This window comes from Aphelocoma coerulescens, chromosome 3 (genome assembly GCF_041296385.1).
Source record: "Aphelocoma coerulescens isolate FSJ_1873_10779 chromosome 3, UR_Acoe_1.0, whole genome shotgun sequence".
NCBI lineage: Eukaryota > Metazoa > Chordata > Aves > Passeriformes > Corvidae > Aphelocoma > Aphelocoma coerulescens.
The window spans coordinates 16,192,802-16,210,046 of record NC_091016.1 but is presented as its reverse complement, the minus strand read 5'-3'; the positions used below and the strand labels follow the sequence as shown (position 1 = coordinate 16,210,046).

At 49.0% G+C, this 17,245-nt stretch overlaps 1 protein-coding gene across 1 annotated transcript in view; it reads left to right on the top strand.

Moving 5' to 3' along the window:
• Positions 1-17,245, top strand: part of LOC138107671 (TOG array regulator of axonemal microtubules protein 2-like) — a 95,469-nt gene that overhangs the window by 76,586 nt on the left and 1,638 nt on the right. Inside the window, exons 7-15 of the mRNA XM_069009186.1 lie at positions 5,850-5,982; positions 6,815-6,920; positions 7,683-7,918; positions 9,407-9,559; positions 10,713-10,830; positions 11,790-11,893; positions 13,258-13,462; positions 14,639-14,855; positions 16,193-16,279. Of these exons, the coding sequence (XP_068865287.1) occupies positions 5,850-5,982; positions 6,815-6,920; positions 7,683-7,918; positions 9,407-9,559; positions 10,713-10,830; positions 11,790-11,893; positions 13,258-13,462; positions 14,639-14,855; positions 16,193-16,279 (1,359 nt within the window). The remainder of the gene's footprint in view (positions 1-5,849; positions 5,983-6,814; positions 6,921-7,682; positions 7,919-9,406; positions 9,560-10,712; positions 10,831-11,789; positions 11,894-13,257; positions 13,463-14,638; positions 14,856-16,192; positions 16,280-17,245) is intronic.

Sequence of the window (17,245 nt, the reverse complement as noted above, 5' to 3'; positions counted from 1 at the left end):
CCAAGGCAAGCTTTTCCTGGAGACAGAACGTGTGTGGGATGAAGCATGGTCCCTCACAGGGTCACCAGGGCTGGCAGTGACAAAGCAGGCAATCTGCTTCATTGGGAACCACTACAGAGCTACACCCCAGTGTGGGTTTCAGTAGCAGGGTATTATTAAGAGCTCCTTTCCTGCATGAGATACAAAAAGGAGGTCCCAAATGATCTTCATGCAAGCATGCAGTAAAGAACTGATCCTGCTGTCCTAATGAAGCTAATGCCTATAATGTGGAGCCTCCCAGGAGGCTGCTCTGCAGAGGTTCTGATGCACCGGTGTCCCTTCATTCACACAGCCTGCTTCAAGTGGCTGCTGGCAGGAGCATGTTTCCCTGTGCAGCTATTTTAAAGTTTCCAGGGAATCTCTCCATACTGTAGCTTCAGATGCTTTATGTTGGCATTGTGGCCTCTGTTATATTTTGTCTCCACTTTGCACTTGGGACTGACTGCACTGCTCCCAAGGAGGTTACCCTGGAGTCAGTAGTTTTTCCCTGTTAATTTCCCAGATGCTCTTACCTTCCGAGGCCTTGCCCCCAATCCAGAATAGCCCTCCTTCCTCAAAGCCCATTTCTAACTCTTTTTTATTATTAAGCTGACCATTTTGCAGGGCAAAAAATCCTGACATTGGTTTTTTGCTACTTTGCTGCCACGTGATTTTATCCTCTGTGAAGCCATGTAAAGAGTGACTCATCCTCTGAGTTCTAAGGGCTCTGTTGGGGAGTATTTCAGAACGAGTTACATTGTTCCACTTCCATTAGGAAAATCAGCCTTTAGTCCGACTGGCCTGAAAGTGGCCCAATCTCACACAGTTTAGAATGAAAATCCTTGGGGAAAGCAAATGATCCCGTTTCAAGAACACAATTCACGTTTGGCTAACACTCCTGCAATCCTAAGCTTTTCTTTTCATGTCCTCTAAAATATTGCCACAAAGAGAAGAAAATATTGATCTAAATGCTTACAGGTATTAGAACCCAGGAGTTCTTTTAGGAACCAGGAAGAAGATGTGTACTAAAATCAGCATGAATTAGGGCAGATAAGAATCTCTGTCAGGAGCAAGCTCCGTCTCTGCCCTTCTCTATCAAACACAGCGGCTCTCCAGCACCCAGGGGTGAGGCCTTCATCATGCAGGAGGTTTCACTCTGCTGGCCAACAGAGCAATGCCATGTCTGCTGCCAGTGCACTGTGGCAGTAGCCCATCCATTGGGAGAGGTTCTAGGCATATGTACCTTGCTGCTCTCAGACACAATCTCTGGGCCTTATCAGAGCTCCGCAGTCTGGAAGCTGTCTTGCCTGTTGCCCAGCGTGGCGCTGTTGGGGGCTTGAAGTGTGCCAGAGATTTACAGGAACCTTTGCTTCCATTAACAGGCCTCCCACTGAGCCAGGCCAAGGAGACGGATCACCCCACCGGTGCTGGCCTTACGAATGCCGAAGCCCTGAAGGATGGCTTTCAAAAGGTGAGGGATAAGGACAGGGATGAGCAGACTTCCTTTCCAGTGACTGTTTAGTGTTTGGCCCAAAATGTCCCTGAAAATCATAATCTTCCACTCTTGGGGGATGGGGATTCTCTTGGGAATATATTTGACAGCTCCAGAGCAATTGCTTGGCTATTTCCAGTGGTGGCAAGGTCACTGGTTTGGAGATGGTGCTAAGGTCATGCCAGAAGCATTCTTTATGTGCAAAGGCCCTTGTAGAGAAGTTCTGAATGGCAGAGCAAGCTACACATCAGTGAATGTGGGCAAAGTGCATCCTCGGAAGCACAGAAGCAAGGATTCTAATGCTGAGTGTAAGCAAGGCTGCAAAATAAAATGGGAGACTTTGATTTTTCCTGGTTACCTTTCTTGCTGTATCTCACAGCCCTCTCATTCTCAATTTTTCCGCACATTAACATCAATGTTTCTGCAACTTGTTTTCACGTGACTCCTCTTTTTGGCCTCATGATCTCCGAGAGCAGCTGAGTCCTTCAGAAGCCAGAAGTGAGAAACGGCTGCAATTCCTGGCCATGAGTGTTAAGCAACAGCTAATTACCCCTCCTTGCTGCGTATTGCACATGGTTTTTATTCTTCCTGCCATGTAGGAAGGGAACTGCCTGCCCACCGGTCACGTGGGCTCTTCATCTGTCTTGGAGCACTCCTGTGATTTTCTTGCTTCAAGCAGGGCCTCTTGACATAGGCTGAGAAACAGTACCTTGGAGCAGTGGAAGGTTATGGCAATAAAGCGTTCCACCTCACTGTGTGTAATTGCCAAGGTGAGGACAGGAGACATTCTTCAGAAACCATTGGAATGTACATGGAGCTGCATCAAGGACTGTGGAACTCGATGGACTCTGTGCTCCTGATGAGATGTTGTGTCTGGTTTGTGTGTCTCTGCTTACAGTCTGTGATGCATTCCCATTGCATGTAGATCCGTGCTGCATTGTGCATTTTGGCTCAAAGGAACTTAGAGCGGAATCCAATGGGGCCTTTGGAGACAGAGATCAAGACAAAGAGAGAAAAGGAAACGTCCTTGCAGCTGCCTCCACAGACAGTTGACCCCAGGGATGCAGCTGCAGCAAGTAAGTGGTTGCTACACCTGGGGTCCTTTCTGATCACTCGCTTGCCCTCTGCACAGTGTTGCCCCGAGACCGGGGGGCTGTTACACTCGCATCCAAGTGGGAGTTTGCATAGGATGTATTTCCGGTCCCCAAAGAAAAATGGAGAGGCATGAAGTGTCTTGCCCAGGGCCTCACTGAGTCAGTAACAGAATATCAGCTTCCCACCTTCCCCTCTGAAGTCCTTCAGAGTGTAAAATTCTGTCTTGCAAAGTACACTGGGGCTTCAGACTCTCTCCTGGCTAGCAGCCTCCAGGAAAAGTGGGTCCAAAAGAATGCTTTTCAACCAAGGTGCAACCTGGAAGAAACAAAATTCAACTCCTTCTAATGAAAACCCCAGAGACCCTTCTCCCACCACTCCCTGCTGAGGAGCTGGCGCTGTAGAGCTGTGCTGAAGCCCCGAGCCAGTGCTTCTGTTGTAGCCCCAGGAGCAAGCAGCGTTCCCGACTGAATCCCGGCTGAGGGGCTCTGACTGCAGTGCTGTGTGCGCTGCCCCAGGGCAGCAGCAGGGACCTCAGGAGGCAGCACTCAGCCCGAGGGCATCACGCAAGGTTATCTGCGCTTTCTTTTGGGAACTTCCCCAGCCAGCCTCTGAAACAGGGAAACAAAAGAAAAGGAATACTGAGGTTTCCTTGTTTCTTCAGGGAAGCATCCCTGCAATTTGGTTTGAAACCAGAAGAGGGTAGATTTCGATTAGATATTAGGAAGAAGTTTTTTATAATGAAGGGGATGAAACACTGGAAGAGTTTGCCCCGAGAAGCTGTTGTTGATCGATCCTTGAAGGTGTTCAAGGCCGTGTTAGATGGGGCCCTGAGGAACCTGCTCTAGCTGAAGATGTCCTTGCTCATGGGGGCTGGACTAGATGGTGGTTAAAGGTGCCTTCAGACCCAAACTCTTCTAGGAGTCTGTGATTCTGTGATCACTTTCCCATGGTACTGTGCCACTGTTATACTTGAAGTTCGTTGGGATAACAAAGAGACGTTACCCAGCTCCAGCAAGTTTTCTGGGCCTTTCCATTGTCAGCCTCCACTCCCAAGCTCCTCTTTGGTCCCTGCAGGCTTTAGCCTACTGCCTGTCAATGGCACAGCTTCCAGTGTGCAGAGAAAACACCTTGGTAGTGCCTTGAAGGAGAAGGTCTTGAGGAAGCAGGACAATGTGCCCTTACTGCCCAATAAGCCCATCATCTATGGAGACGGCAGCTTCCCACGCAACTCCTCAGGTAAGCCTGCTCCACAGCAGCTTTTTCCTGCACCGGTTTTCCTTGCACAAGGAGCGCAAACCGCCTCCTGCCTCAGCCACCACAGCTGGGATCTTGGGTTCATAGCCTGTGCTGAGAATGGACAGCAAATCTACTCTTGAGTTACTCCAGCTCGGCAGTACTGGAGCACTTGGTTCTTAGAGATCCATTGGAAAGCTGAGCTGCATAAAGTAGTGGTAAAGACCTAAGCTCTGGCTTTTGCCCATCCTGATAGACCAAACTACAGCACTGGTGCCAGGAGGCAGCTGTAACTGCAGGGATGAGCTCGGGGCAGTCTGGCAGGGTGTGCTCACTGTGCACCTCCGAGTACCACCACGATCAACTGTCCGCTCTCCATCTTGGCCCTCTGCCTGTGCTGCTGTCCGGCTCTGCAGCCAGCTTTCCTGCTCTCCCAGCAAGGGTTGTCTCTGCATGGCAGTCAGCCACTTGGTGCAGCCGTGCTGCTGCTCCCAGAAGTGCCCAATGGCTTCTCGCTGCTGCCATCCCACGGCCTGCAATGCCAAGAGGGAACAAGCAGCGCCTCCTGTGTCACCCCACCCAAATACAGCGGCCTGTGTAGCAGGTGACAGCCAGGAGGGGCTGCCTGGTGCTCCCAGGCTGTTTGCTGCCCGCCGTGAATACACAGCACATGTCCCTAGTGGCTCTTGCCTCTCCTTTGAGGGCAGCCTGCCTGTGCTATGATCCTGAGTAGGGTGAGATAAGAAGAAGGGAGCTAGGAATGATACTTTGAGTGCTCTTTTCTAGTGATGCTACTTCCATGGTCACAATTGACCAGAACTAGCCTGACGTGGCTCCCCATTCATTTTGAATATAGATGTGTACATCGACATCCTGCTGCAGTGACACCACTGATGGCAGTGACAGGGCTACATCAGTGACAGCCAGATTAGCTCCCATCTGAATATTCTAGATTCTGTGCAATATTTAAACTCCATCATTTGAGACAGCTCACATGTTTCGATGTACACATTAGAAAACTACCTGTTGAGTGCATGACATGAAATTTATGATGAACAGTCCTTTTGATGACAAATGGGTTTCATAAGAAATGGATTTATCATCTGAATTTTCTCATACCTTGTAAACTGACTATCAAGAGAGTTCATCTGCCCACAATTTGCATCTGTCTTTAGGTATTCTTATCATCAATTTGCATTTGGAAGGCTTTTTTATCAACCATCTGGGCTAGAGATTCCATTTTTCCACAAGAGAAAGCTTAGGCTTGCACAGTGTGCACACAAGTCCATTTGATGGCAAACAAATTTCACCTCAGCATCTTTGAAATACAGCCAGTGTGTACTTTACTGAAATAGTAAAGATTCGTGATGCTTAGAAAGAACAAACTCCATGAACTACTCCCTTCCCAATAGCAGGCTGAAATGTAAGTGCACTCAGCTGCCCTCTGTCTAGAGCAGTTGAAGTCAATGGGAACAGAGGCGCTGTGAGGTGTGAAGGGTCAGGTATCGCTGTTCCCTGGTAGTTGCTCTGAGGGGATTCAGCCGGGCCCAGCAGGGCTCGGTTGTTCAGGCTCGGCTTGGTGCTGTCACGAGGCAGCTGCAGGTCTTTCCTCAGGGAGTTGCAGAGTGCCTCTGTCCTCAGGGCTCGGGGAAATCAGGGCGCTGAGACAAGAGAGGCAGCTGAGGGGTCCCTCCTGGGGTAGCAAGTCCTGCTGGTGGGCACTGTCTCACAGGGAGTGGGAGCTCTGCGGCCTCAGGAAGGTGCCGCTGGCTGTGGTACCTGTGGCACTCGGGAGCTGGCGCTGTGTGGGCAATTGTCAGGTTTAGCCAAGGAGCTGTGCCCAGCTGGGGGGGGCTGGGAGAAAGCAAGGAGCCAGAGAGCAGGGAATTCTCTGAGCCAGTGCCAGTTTGTACCTCATGGAAGCCTGGCTGGGAGATGGGGCTGCAGGCCGCTCCATGGCGGGGTGCCTTGCCCGGGGCTGCAGCGCTCAGGGCTGACCCTCTCCTTACAGTGACCCCACAGACGGCCACTGGTGCCGAGCGCCGAGAGGAGCCGCTCCGTGGGAAGGGGCAGAAGGACGGAGCCTCTTTGGAGCCACAGCAGTCCTTGCTCGAGGCACTCTCCTTGCTCAGCAGCGATGACTGGTAAGAAAGGCCCCGTTCCCTCTTTCTCCCTCTTAGCGTTAAGGTAGGTGAGGAGAGTATCTTGCTAGTGCCTCTGAGCCCCAACAGCCCAGAGGGCCGAGGGGCACCAGTGAAACCACTCCAGAGCAGAGAGAGGATAAAGATTTGAGAGCAGCCTTTTCTTGGCCTTGCTCTGCAGCAGTGCTCCAGCTGCAGCAGGTCCGTGCTGTTTCCTCGCTTTGCCTGCTGCTCTGTGGAGCTGCAAAGGAAATCTTGAGGGAAGAGAGAAAGCTGTGGGACAAGATGATTTGCTGGCTGAAGCCAGAAGCAGGATGGCAGCAGTTTGGAGTGTAGAGATTTGGGTGCCTCGGGTTGCAGTGGGACTGAGTAAGATTTGTCTCTGGCCCCACTGCTGGCAGCAGTGGCAGGAGTCGGGGTCTGCCTGTGACCTTCCGCATGTGAGTCCCAGGAGCAGCTACAGGGAGTTCTTCTTTCTGAGAAATGCACTGAGTTGTGCCATAGAGTCACAGGGAGGTGACAAGAAACAGCAGCATGGCACGGTCTCACAGCTTCCAGGAAGGACATAGGGACTTCATGTGCCAGAGACTTCAGAAAGGCTGCCTTGTTAAACGGCCACAAACGAAGACTCTGAAACCCCTCTGTTTGCCTCTTGGATTTGTGTATGCTTTTGACAGCCACAGCAACCTGTGGCAGCGAGTGCCACGATTTCATCAAGTACTGCCTGAAAAGCACCTCCCTTTGTTTGACTGAGCCGCCAGCCTGGTAATTTCAGAGGGTGCTGCCTAGTTCTTGGGTGGAGAGAAAGTCAATCTTTTTGGTACTTGCCTTTCAGGGAGCTGAAGGAGAAGGGACTCTTCAGCATCAAACACCTGGCTGAGTCCCACTCAGAAGTCCTTCTTTGTAGACTTCGTGAGGTTTGCTTGGCACTTACCAACGAGGTAAGAACATTGTTCTGAATCGTCCTCCGTGCCTCATACACGGTGTGTAGAGTAGATATGTGCCTGTTCATCTCCCTGTGTGCTCAGGGACTGCCTTCATTTCTGTTTCTAGACCTTATATTTCTCATGTCTGTCAGCTCTCTATAGGATCTGTGTGCACGTGTAGCTCTATTTACTGCTAGGTCGGGCACTCTCGGGCACTCTCCTCTTGGAGCGAGCTGCCATTATCATGCAACGTGCAAATGCAGAAACGGAGACACCAATTATGTTATTTGCTGCAGTCCAAATCTCTGCCCAAGCTGTGATTCAACCCTGCCAATTAGTCTGTAGACTTGAGCCTGTGTTTTCTGTTTCCTGGCTGAGGGCTTCAACTGCTGCTGTTGCTTTTTCAAACAGGAGTAAATGACTCCTTTGTCTTTATGGCTTGTGCCTTTATGGTTTGAGAGCAGCCCTTGCTTTAATTTGTTTCTTTGTTTTTTGAATAAAAGGGCCTAAAACCAAAGCAGTGGACATTACAGAAGAGTTAAGTAGAACACTTTAAGTGAAATAATATGTTTCAGGCCTGCAGTAAGCAGGCCTGAGGCCTAGCACAAGTTGGTGCCAGAGTAAGTGCCTTTCTGTGCTTGTGCTCTTCTGCTCTGCCTGTGCTTTTGTGTTCCCCAGGACACAGCTGGAAGTGTTGTCGTTTCCTGGGACTTTTGTCTAAGGCAACTGGTTTTCTTTTCAAGGTGATTCTTATGTTTCCCCTCATGACTTCCCCAGGTGACCAACCTTCGCTCAAAGGTGTCTTACTGTGCAATCGTCACTCTTGGAGAGCTCTTTGTGACCTTGCAGAAGGACATGGACTCGGAGGTGGATGAGGTTGCTCGGGTCCTTCTCCAGATGGTGTGGAACTCCCCAGAGTTTGTTCAGAAAGCAGCCAGTCAGACCCTGGGAGTCATGGTGGAGCATGTGACTCCTGCACGAGCAATGACTGCTCTCATGGACAGTGGAGTCCAGTAGGTTCTTCTTGTCTTAGTGGTATTCTTCACCTTCTATTGTGTGGGGGGGAGAAGGGCTGAGAGAGAGAATGGGAATGGTGGGAGGGAAGGGTCCTGTATCCTGCATCTTCTGTGAACTCAGTGACTCTCCGATCAACCTCACTTCTTTCCTCTTGTCACCTATTTCTGCCCTCGTGCAGCCCATTAGTTGACAGAATCACAGAGCTGAATCAGAATATGCTGAGTTGGAAGGGGCCCATCAGGATCATCGAGTCCAGCTCCTGGCCTTGCACAGAACACCCCAAGGGTCCCACCATGTGCCTGAGAGCGTTGTCCAAAGGCTTCCTGAGCTCTCTCAGGCTTGGTGCTGTGACCACTGCCCTGGGGAGCCTGTTCCAGTGCCCAGCCACCCTCTGGGTGAAAAACTTTTTCCTGATATCCAACCTCAACCTCCCCTGACTCAGCTTGCTGCTGCTTCCTGGAGTTCTCCCAGTCTGTCCGAGTTGCCTAGATGTGGTGAATGGCGGGCAAGTGAAAGTGCCTGCAAAGGCTAAGGATAGAGCCCTGTGGTTTTGTGGGAAGAGGGACAATTGCAACTGCAGCTGTGAGCGCTCTTTGATATTTCACAGCCCTAACCACAGAGGCCCTGGGAAAAACCATGCATCCTCATTATGCCATTCCCTTGAGAAGTAAGGAGGGTTCTTGCTGGGGCATGGAGCACATGGGGGACAACGTGCTGGGTGTGGCACAGCCTGCACAGCAGGTGCAGCTCCGGCCAAGAGGAGTCTTGTATGACTGTCCTGGCCTTAGAGCCCCCCTTTCTATTCAAACTGATGTCTCATGTTAGCCTTGAGATGATGAATCACTGTACAGGCACCTTCACAGGCCGACTGCCATGGGACAGCTGAACCAGATGCTGCCTTAAGTGTTGGTGCTGGGCCTGATAGTCCCCAAGAGACACTCTCTAGAACAGGACAACCTGGCTAAACTGACTGCCACCCTTTCCTCAGCTTTGGAAAAGGGGGAAACGTTCAGATGTATCTCTTGCCAAGCCTCACAGAAGAAACCGGCTGCATTGCTGGATATTCTGCAACTTCATGTCCCACAGCGTGTTTTGCCTGCATTTGTTTTTTTCCCAAGGTCTGCAGATTTGGGGGTAAATGGGTGGAAATATCCTCAATCCTGCTGCAGCTGTCTGTGTAGCGGCTGGCCCCTGATGGGTCAGCCTGGCTTGTCTTTAATTTCCCTCTTTCTCCGAGTGAATTTGGGGAAAGACATTGAGTATCAGATAGTGCAGGGAGACTGAGTTCCTCGCTCTTGCTTGCAGGCAGTCCTTCTGTACAGGGCTAACTTTGTGGTTCTCTGAGGACAGAACCTTCTACAGGTGTCCCAAGTGTCAGGGAGAATCCAGGCCTCCTTCCCCCAGCAATGACAGCATGCTCTGGCCAAGGCCTGCGCTGTGTCCCTCTGCTCCCTGTGCCCCAGTGTTTGCTCTCTTCTTCCCAGGAGCCGCCACGTCCAGGTGCGGAAGTGCGCGGCCCAACTCCTCCTGTCCTTGATGGAGAAAACTGGAGTCACGAAGCTCGCAGGAACGCCCAGGGCTGAGAGGCTGGCGCACGCGGCAGGGACGCTTGCTCAGGACTGTCACGAGGACACAAGGTAATGATCTTCATTTCCCCTCCTAAAACAGGAAAACTGTTGGGTGTCTGGCTGTAAAGGGCAAAACCACAGAAGAGTGGAAGCTAAAGGAAATATTAAGTTACCTCACTGTGTGGATGAGGTTCACAGAGTCACGGAATACGCTGAGTTGGAAGGGACCCATCAGGGTCATCGAGTCCAGCTCCTGCCCGTGCGCAGGGCCCCCCAGGGGTCACTCCATGTGCCCGAGAGCATTGTCCAAACGCTTCTTGAGCTCTGTCAGGCTTGGTGCTGTGACCACTGCCCTGGCTTGTCTGGGGAAATGACTGTGCTGGGGAACCTGAGGTTGTCCCGCAAGAGGGAGCATTGCCAGCTTCCTGGGACTGGAATGAGTCTTTCCTGAGATCAAAAGAGCCATCAGATGAGGCAGTCAAACAGTTTTGCTTGGCCTTAGGTGCACAAGACAAAGCCAAAATGTTGGCTAATGTTCATCACTGAAGGATCCCATACATCTCTTTCTCATTAACTTAAGACTTTCCTAGAAATATTCCAGGGATCTTTAGCCAATGTATTCAGTCTTTCTAAACCTCTTCTGCAGATTTCTATAATGCTGTTATCTGGGGCTGAATGACCTCCAAATTGCTTCTTGAAGAAAACTGTGGTTTCCTAGTGGCAAAATCAACCCAAACCACCAAAATCCCCTTACTTTGAGGATTAAATTCCCATTAATAGCTGCCAAGAACGCATGAGCAACTAGCTGCCCCTGTGCATACATATGGTATAGAATAATCAAAAGCAAGCATGAGGCATTTGGTCCTGGCTTCCCTGCCAGTTAAAGAAAGGCAAATGACTGTGCAATGGCAGCAAGGCACTGCTAATAAGCTCTGACTCAAAGCAGAGGTGTTTCGCTTGTTCCCTGGGATCCTTCGATGCCACAGAAGCGCACCCACAGTTTCAGAGTGAGATTGTATTTTCTGTTGCCCCACGTTCGCCTCTTGCCTCTTGTGTTCAGCTGACAGCACTGTGCAGTGACAAGTGGAGGTAAATCTCTCTCTTTGCTGAGTAGGTAATGCCTTCTCATGCAGGTATGGCAGCTGCTGAGTTTAAGGTATCAGCTTATTCTGTTAACACTCCTCCTTTGTTTGTTCACCTTTCTTTCTTTCTTTCTTGTTAGGCATTATGGACAGGAGATGGTGAAAATGATGCTGAGTCACCGAAAATTTAACAGGCTTTTGGAACAATCTTTTTCCACCCGTGACCTGGAAGATATTCTGACAAGAATTAAGAAGAAAGTAAGTGCTTGGTAGGAGACATGTCTCCTTTGTGCAAGTATTGCCACTGCTGATATGAGATCAAACATACCTAATCTTATCTCATTCCTTTTCTGCCGAATCCTTTTGCTCCTGGGAACGAACTGTTGATCCTCAACCTGTTCATCTGCAGAGCACAAAGGAACTGATAGATAGTATTAGGGGAAAAGTGTAGTATTGGATATTTTGAATATCGGCCACAAACAGGGAAGGGAAAGAGGAGAAAATGGGTTTACATTTAAGCATAACCCCCCACCCCACTATCCCTACTCTGCCCCCAGTGACGCAATTAAGTGAGAACAGTGCTTCTGGAGATAACAGAGTCTTTGCAAAAGACACAGGAAGCAGTAGTGCCAAGAAAATTTCCAAATATACAAAAGATGTCCCAGTCAATCCCAATTACTACAATTACTGTCTGTCTTCTGGCAATACTGCCCTGCTGTCATGCCCTGTGGAGCTGGAAGAAGCTTGGTGAATTCAGCAGCATCCAGTGGAAAATCATTTGTTTGCCTGGAGGTTTTTTTATTCTTTTTACCTACATTATAGAAGGGAGTGTGCCTTTGTGCAGCAACAGGGAGAGTGAGTGTGGCACCAAATCAACTCCCAACACAATGGGCCAACCTCCAAAGAGTCCAAATTTTTCTGCAGCTTCCTTTAAGAACATTCGTTCCCTACCAGTTTGCATTATTCCCATTTATGCTCAAGAGTAATGCATTTGGGATTTTAGACTGCTGCTCAGTATGGTAGCAGCCACAACCTGCCTTGGGCTATTGAAAACAAAGAGTTGGCATCACTGAACCTCTGGCCTGTTTCCTTCTGTAAGTTCCGAAATGTTTGCCTAAGCCTTGGTAGCAGCGATCCTGGTTCTAAGTTGTGTTTTAAACAGGTAATTTCCTATTTTACATTCTAAAGATCCATGGGGTTTCTTTATGCCTTTGTAGGGGATGGAAACGCAGAAGGCTGAGCACCCATCTGTCCAGGAGCCTGTGAAGAAGAGGAGCGATGGCTCGAAGAAGCCCCAGGCCACATTGCCTTCTAGTAAACGGTACTGAGCACTTTAGTTAGATGTGACAAAGCACATGACAAGCTTTACATGTCTCTTCCTCAGGAAAATCTTTCCGGTGGAGATGACCTGTGCCAGAGATTGTTTCCTTTCCCTACAAATGCTCTATCAAAAAATATGTCTCCTTCTGCATTACTCTGAACACAACTTCTCTGGAAGGGTTTCCACAAAAAATGGGCGACAAAAAGACACCCATCGGTTGCAGCTCAGAAGATCCAGTGCAGTGGCAAGGACAGTGCTGTGGAGGCTGTGAGAGGGCCATGTCTCCACTGCCTCACTTGGGACAAGTAAATTCAAGCAGGGTTTTTTTTCCTCTGAGAGCAGTCTTTTTCAGATGGGGGTTTTGATGAGAAGTCCCAGTCTTGAAGCAAGATGCCGTTCCCCAAAATAGCACTTCCCATGCATGTGGTTTGGCCTTCCTGAACCATGGTTTTCTTACCCTCAGACAGTACCAAGATGAGTAGTAAGTAGCAAGCCAGTTCCTGAGCAACTTTGGTCAACAGGTGTCTCAATGTGGACGTTTTGTCTTGACATTCCTGTCCTTCATACCGTTTGCTTGATGGGCAGCATGTTTGGTTTATTTCCCCCTGTGCTGCAATCAGCATTTGAGACAGGAATTTGGTCCTTGCTGTCTCTTCCTGCCAGTGGGAGAGCTACTTGTACCTGTTGTCCACTGATAACAGAGGGGATTTATTTAGCTCTGTCATGGTCAGCGCTGGCAGGAGAGTGACCACAGGGCTCAGTAGCATAGTCAGGATCTTCCCATGCTCATGGAAGAGACCGGCTGATCCAAGAGAGTTGTTCCCAGTGGGTTTGTTAGGCTGTGGATCTAGTCTCTAGGGAAGCAATCATGTGAGCGTAGTGCTGGGATGTCTGGCTTCTGTTTTTATCCCTGTTACTGATTTTCTGGATCCTTCAGATATGCCCCTATCCATCTGTTCAGATGCATCTGAGCTACTTTTCCAGATTGTCATGCCTGCTGTAGAGACACTTCTCCAGAGGGATGAGTTTCCTTATTATAAGACACACACCTCCCTCATGATGAGGCATTTAAACTTGGAAATAGCGTCTCTCTTTCCTCACAAAGCAGTGCGACATGTGTACCTGGGAAGCTGTCTGGAGATAAGTGAGATGCATCTCATCCTTGGTTTTCCTGAGTAAGCACTGGTGAGAATGTTGCTTGCAGATTGTCTCCTGTAATGATTGTCATGAGGTGTCACGTTGTTTTTCAGGTCAGGATTTTCTAGCTTGAAATCACATCATTAGGAAACCTCCGCAAGATGTTCTGCTCACAGTTAACCGAAGGTATGATCACCAACAGGTCCTCATTTGGTTTTATTTTCCAGGGTGAAGTCTACCTCTGATGAACGCCTCCTACGCCGCCCAAAAGCCCAGGTCACGTTACCTCTGGCTGTGAAAGAAACGGAGCCACTCCAGAAGCTTTACAATCTCCTGGAAGCCAAGGAGTTTAAGACACGGATGGAAGGAGTGGCACTCCTCCTAGACCTGTGTAAAACCAGCCCCCAGCTCGTCTCCACTAACACTGTCCAAGTATGTAGGGTGTCTTCATTGTTCCTTTCCTTTAGCTCCTTTCCAAAGCCTGTAGCAGGAAAGTTAATTCAGTGTGTCTTGGCACTACATCCTGGCTGTGTGGGACAGGCTGGTGCCTCTTACCCTGAAATATTTAATTCAGCTCCACGCTTCAGGACAAGTTATTTCAGTCCAGATATATTTGTCTGGCAGGTGCCTATTGATGTTGTTCATCAAATGAGGACAGAGTTTTCTGCTGGTGTAACTTCTGCTGTCTCCTACTCCCACTTGGGTTAAGTGAAGGGAATGCAGCCACTGAAAGCGTGGCAATTATTCTCTAGACAAAAAAATGGGTTTGGATGGGGAAGAGAAGTATCAGGCTGGGCAGGTTTAAACCAATTTTTTTCAAAGGATACTTCTGTAAACTCCGACTTGTCTTGCACAGGCACAACTCTGGCTACTCGTTTCCGTCGGCATCCCTATTCCTCTTGGTAAAGACGGTGCTCACCCTTCTTGGGGGGGTCGTTTTTTTCTCTTTGGAAAAGGAGGGAAATAGCTAGGGACAGATCTCTTCCTTCTCCTCCCAGGAGCTGCTTTTTCCCTTTGTCCAGAAAATGGTGCCTGATAATGTGGCTGTCAAGGGACTGAACCTGCTCTAATGAGAGCGGTACAGCACATTAAATTTCAGAAGTCTACCTGCTAGGTAGACAATTGGTCTGGATCCTGGAAGAGTTGATCCGAGCCCTGCACTTCTCCAGACACAGGTTCTGAGACAGACGGAACAAAACCTGGATCTCCTCCAGCCATAGTTTTGGCAAAATCATAACTGCCCTCAGAACTTGAGACAACTGTGTAGAAAAACGGGCATTGTAAATATCTGGTTCCATACTTGGAAAGCAAAGATACTGTTTTGCATCAATAAATGGGATTAATTTAATGATTTAAATGTGGAGGGAAACACCATAGGAACTATTCTGTCCCCGCCCAAACCTCTTCAAAATATATGAAAATCTTTCAACCAGCATGAGGTTGCGCAACCATTCCAGTGAGTGGCCCACAGGAAAATTGTGCAAGCAAGTGCTGACCTGACAGGAAGGATCACTTTCATCTTTTACATTGCTGAGTGCTCATTTCTACATCCCTTCCTCAAACAAGGACATTTTAATCCAGCTTTCATGTTGTTTGTTCTCTTCACAGATTTTTGATTATTTTGTCCCGAGACTTGGTGATACGCACAAGAAAGTGAAGCAGAAGGCGCTGGACGTGCTGGCTGAAATCATAGGCGTCCTGAAAGATGCCTTAAACCCGGTGATCATCTGTTTGGTTGAAGGAATAACAAACAACCTAAACTCAAAGGACCCCGGGGTTTATGCCGCAGCTGTGAAAGCGCTGGAAGCATCCATGGCTCACTTAGGTAAGGCTGAGCCCTGGCATGGACTCTCCTCAACTGTGTCTCTGCCTCTGCAAGTCAAGAGAACGCTGAGTGCCTTGACAGCTGTTGTTGTCTGTGGAAACCTCCAGCTGACATCCACCAGAAGCTGTGCAGGTGCAGTCCTTACGCACCAGTCCCCCAACAGGCCTGAATGTGCATCGGCATTTCCCAAAAGTCCCAGGAGCCCTTGGCTCTGTGCTGCTTGTCTGAAGAGGAAGTGCTGGACTACAGCTTTGCTGGAATTCAGGGCCAAAGGGATGTTTGGAGTTTTCCTGGTCCCCATTTGACTTCCCAAATGAATAGCTTTGCTGTTGGCATGAAGGGACGCCGGTGCATCAGAACCTCTGCAGAGCAGCCTCCTGGGAGGCTCCACATTATAGGCATTAGCTTCATTAGGACAGCAGGATCAGTTCTTTACTGCATGCTTGCATGAAGATCATTTGGGACCTCCTTTTTGTATCTCATGCAGGAAAGGAGCTCTTAATAATACCCTGCTACTGAAACCCACACTGGGGTGTAGCTCTGTAGTGGTTCCCAATGAAGCAGATTGCCTGCTTTGTCACTGCCAGCCCTGGTGACCCTGCGAGGGACCACAGTTCATCCCACACACGTTCTGTCTCCAGGAAAAGCTTGCCTTGGCTTATTAGAGTGGTAGGACTGGAGGCTTGCAGGACAATGCAGGCAACAGTGTCTAAACTCAAACAAGACCCCCAAAACCGCAACAGATAGGCACAAGGAAAACTAAAATACATACGACGGTCAAGTATTGGGAAATCAGTTCATTTTCCAGTCTCTCTGCCAAGATCTGATTTCACAGATGTTACCGAAACCCACAGGATACTGAGGCACTGAACAGTAATAGCTCTTGTATGAGTAACTTGGTGTCTTGTCCCTAGATCCACACAGGTAACCTGCAATTTAAAAACAGCTTATCCTTCAGGTGGGAATGGATGTGTGAATTTTGGAGCCTTCTCACCCTTTTCCAGAGGGGAGGGAGAAGATCACTTCTGCAAAGCTCTGGGATGCAAAACCTTTTCACTGCTTACATGTGATTGAACTCTTGAGGTCCCTGATGTGAAATGTTTTACATAGCTCCTGGTACAGCAGACAACTTTGGATTTATAAATGTGAAAGGAGAGCTTTTCTTTTGGAATTTAAAATCCTCCCAAGTAGGCTGGAAGGAAAGAAGAAAAGGATTCAAAAATCGGCAGGAATTTCCTTTCTTTTACAAAATGTAGTTGCCCCTGCCCTTTCCCTCCCCACTGTCCTTTCTCTTATGACCTCAGAAGAGAGAGCAGAAATGTGTGTTTCCCTTGTAGATAAAGTATCACTGATGAAAGAGTTCAGCCACCGAAGGAGTGAACTGAAGGGCCAAGCTCTGCTGGATGTCACGGAGCATCTCTCAGGTATGGCCTCCCCTTCTAAGCCAAGAGGTCTTCCGAGGCAGAATTTACAGGGAATGCCAGTGAATAGACAGGTCCAAATCAGGAGGTGCTGAGCTTGTCCCTCCTGCCCAATACCCATGGAAGGTGTATTGGGCAGGTTTTCCCTGGCTGCTGCAGAGGTGTGCAGCATCTGAGATGGGGGTGGCGCTCGGCCTCGGGGCTGAGCTCTCACTGGGGCCGCCTCCAGGAAAGGGAGGGGCTAAAAATTCCCAAGCTGGCTCCTCTCTTGGAAGCTCCGGGACAGCTCTGATCCTTTAGGGGAAATGGTGGCAAATGCTGTTTCAGGGGATCCATTTGTTTTGTCCTCACAGAATTCTTGCTTTGCTCTTGGAAAGTTTTGAGGTGGAAGCCTGCAGTGCCTGGGGGTCACAGCTTAGGTCAAAACTCAGCCCACACGAGCCTAACGAGGCCCGGATTTTGTGCAAGGCAGCCTTTGGGGGCAGAGGGGCAGAAGCAGAGTGCTGAGGCTCCCTGCCTGTGCTGTCAAAGTGCCATTGGACTGAGCATTTCAGGGTGTGCAGTCAGGGTCTTCCTATGTCAGCGCTGCCCAAAATGCTCCAAATGCAGCTGATAATTGATTGCTCAGAGGAGCTTGCTATGTCAGCAATAGCCAAGGGATGGAAAAATGATAATCTCAATATACGCTAGAGAAGACAGTGTACAGCCTTGCTTTATTTATAGCCTTGCTTTAGCTGGGGCTAAATCCACTGCTAATTATGCCAGCATCTTTAAATGCAAGGTTTAATACACTTTGTGTCTTCATTCTGAATCTCAAAAGGGCACCTTCAGCCATTGGAGTGTCAAAGGCCCTTTACAGAGCATTTGAATAAAGTAGATCTCCAGGAATAGGGAATTTAGTTTTGCAGCTATTTTAATCTCTTTTTCAAATAAAGGAATTCAACTGGAATTAGGACTTCTTTAGAAAGA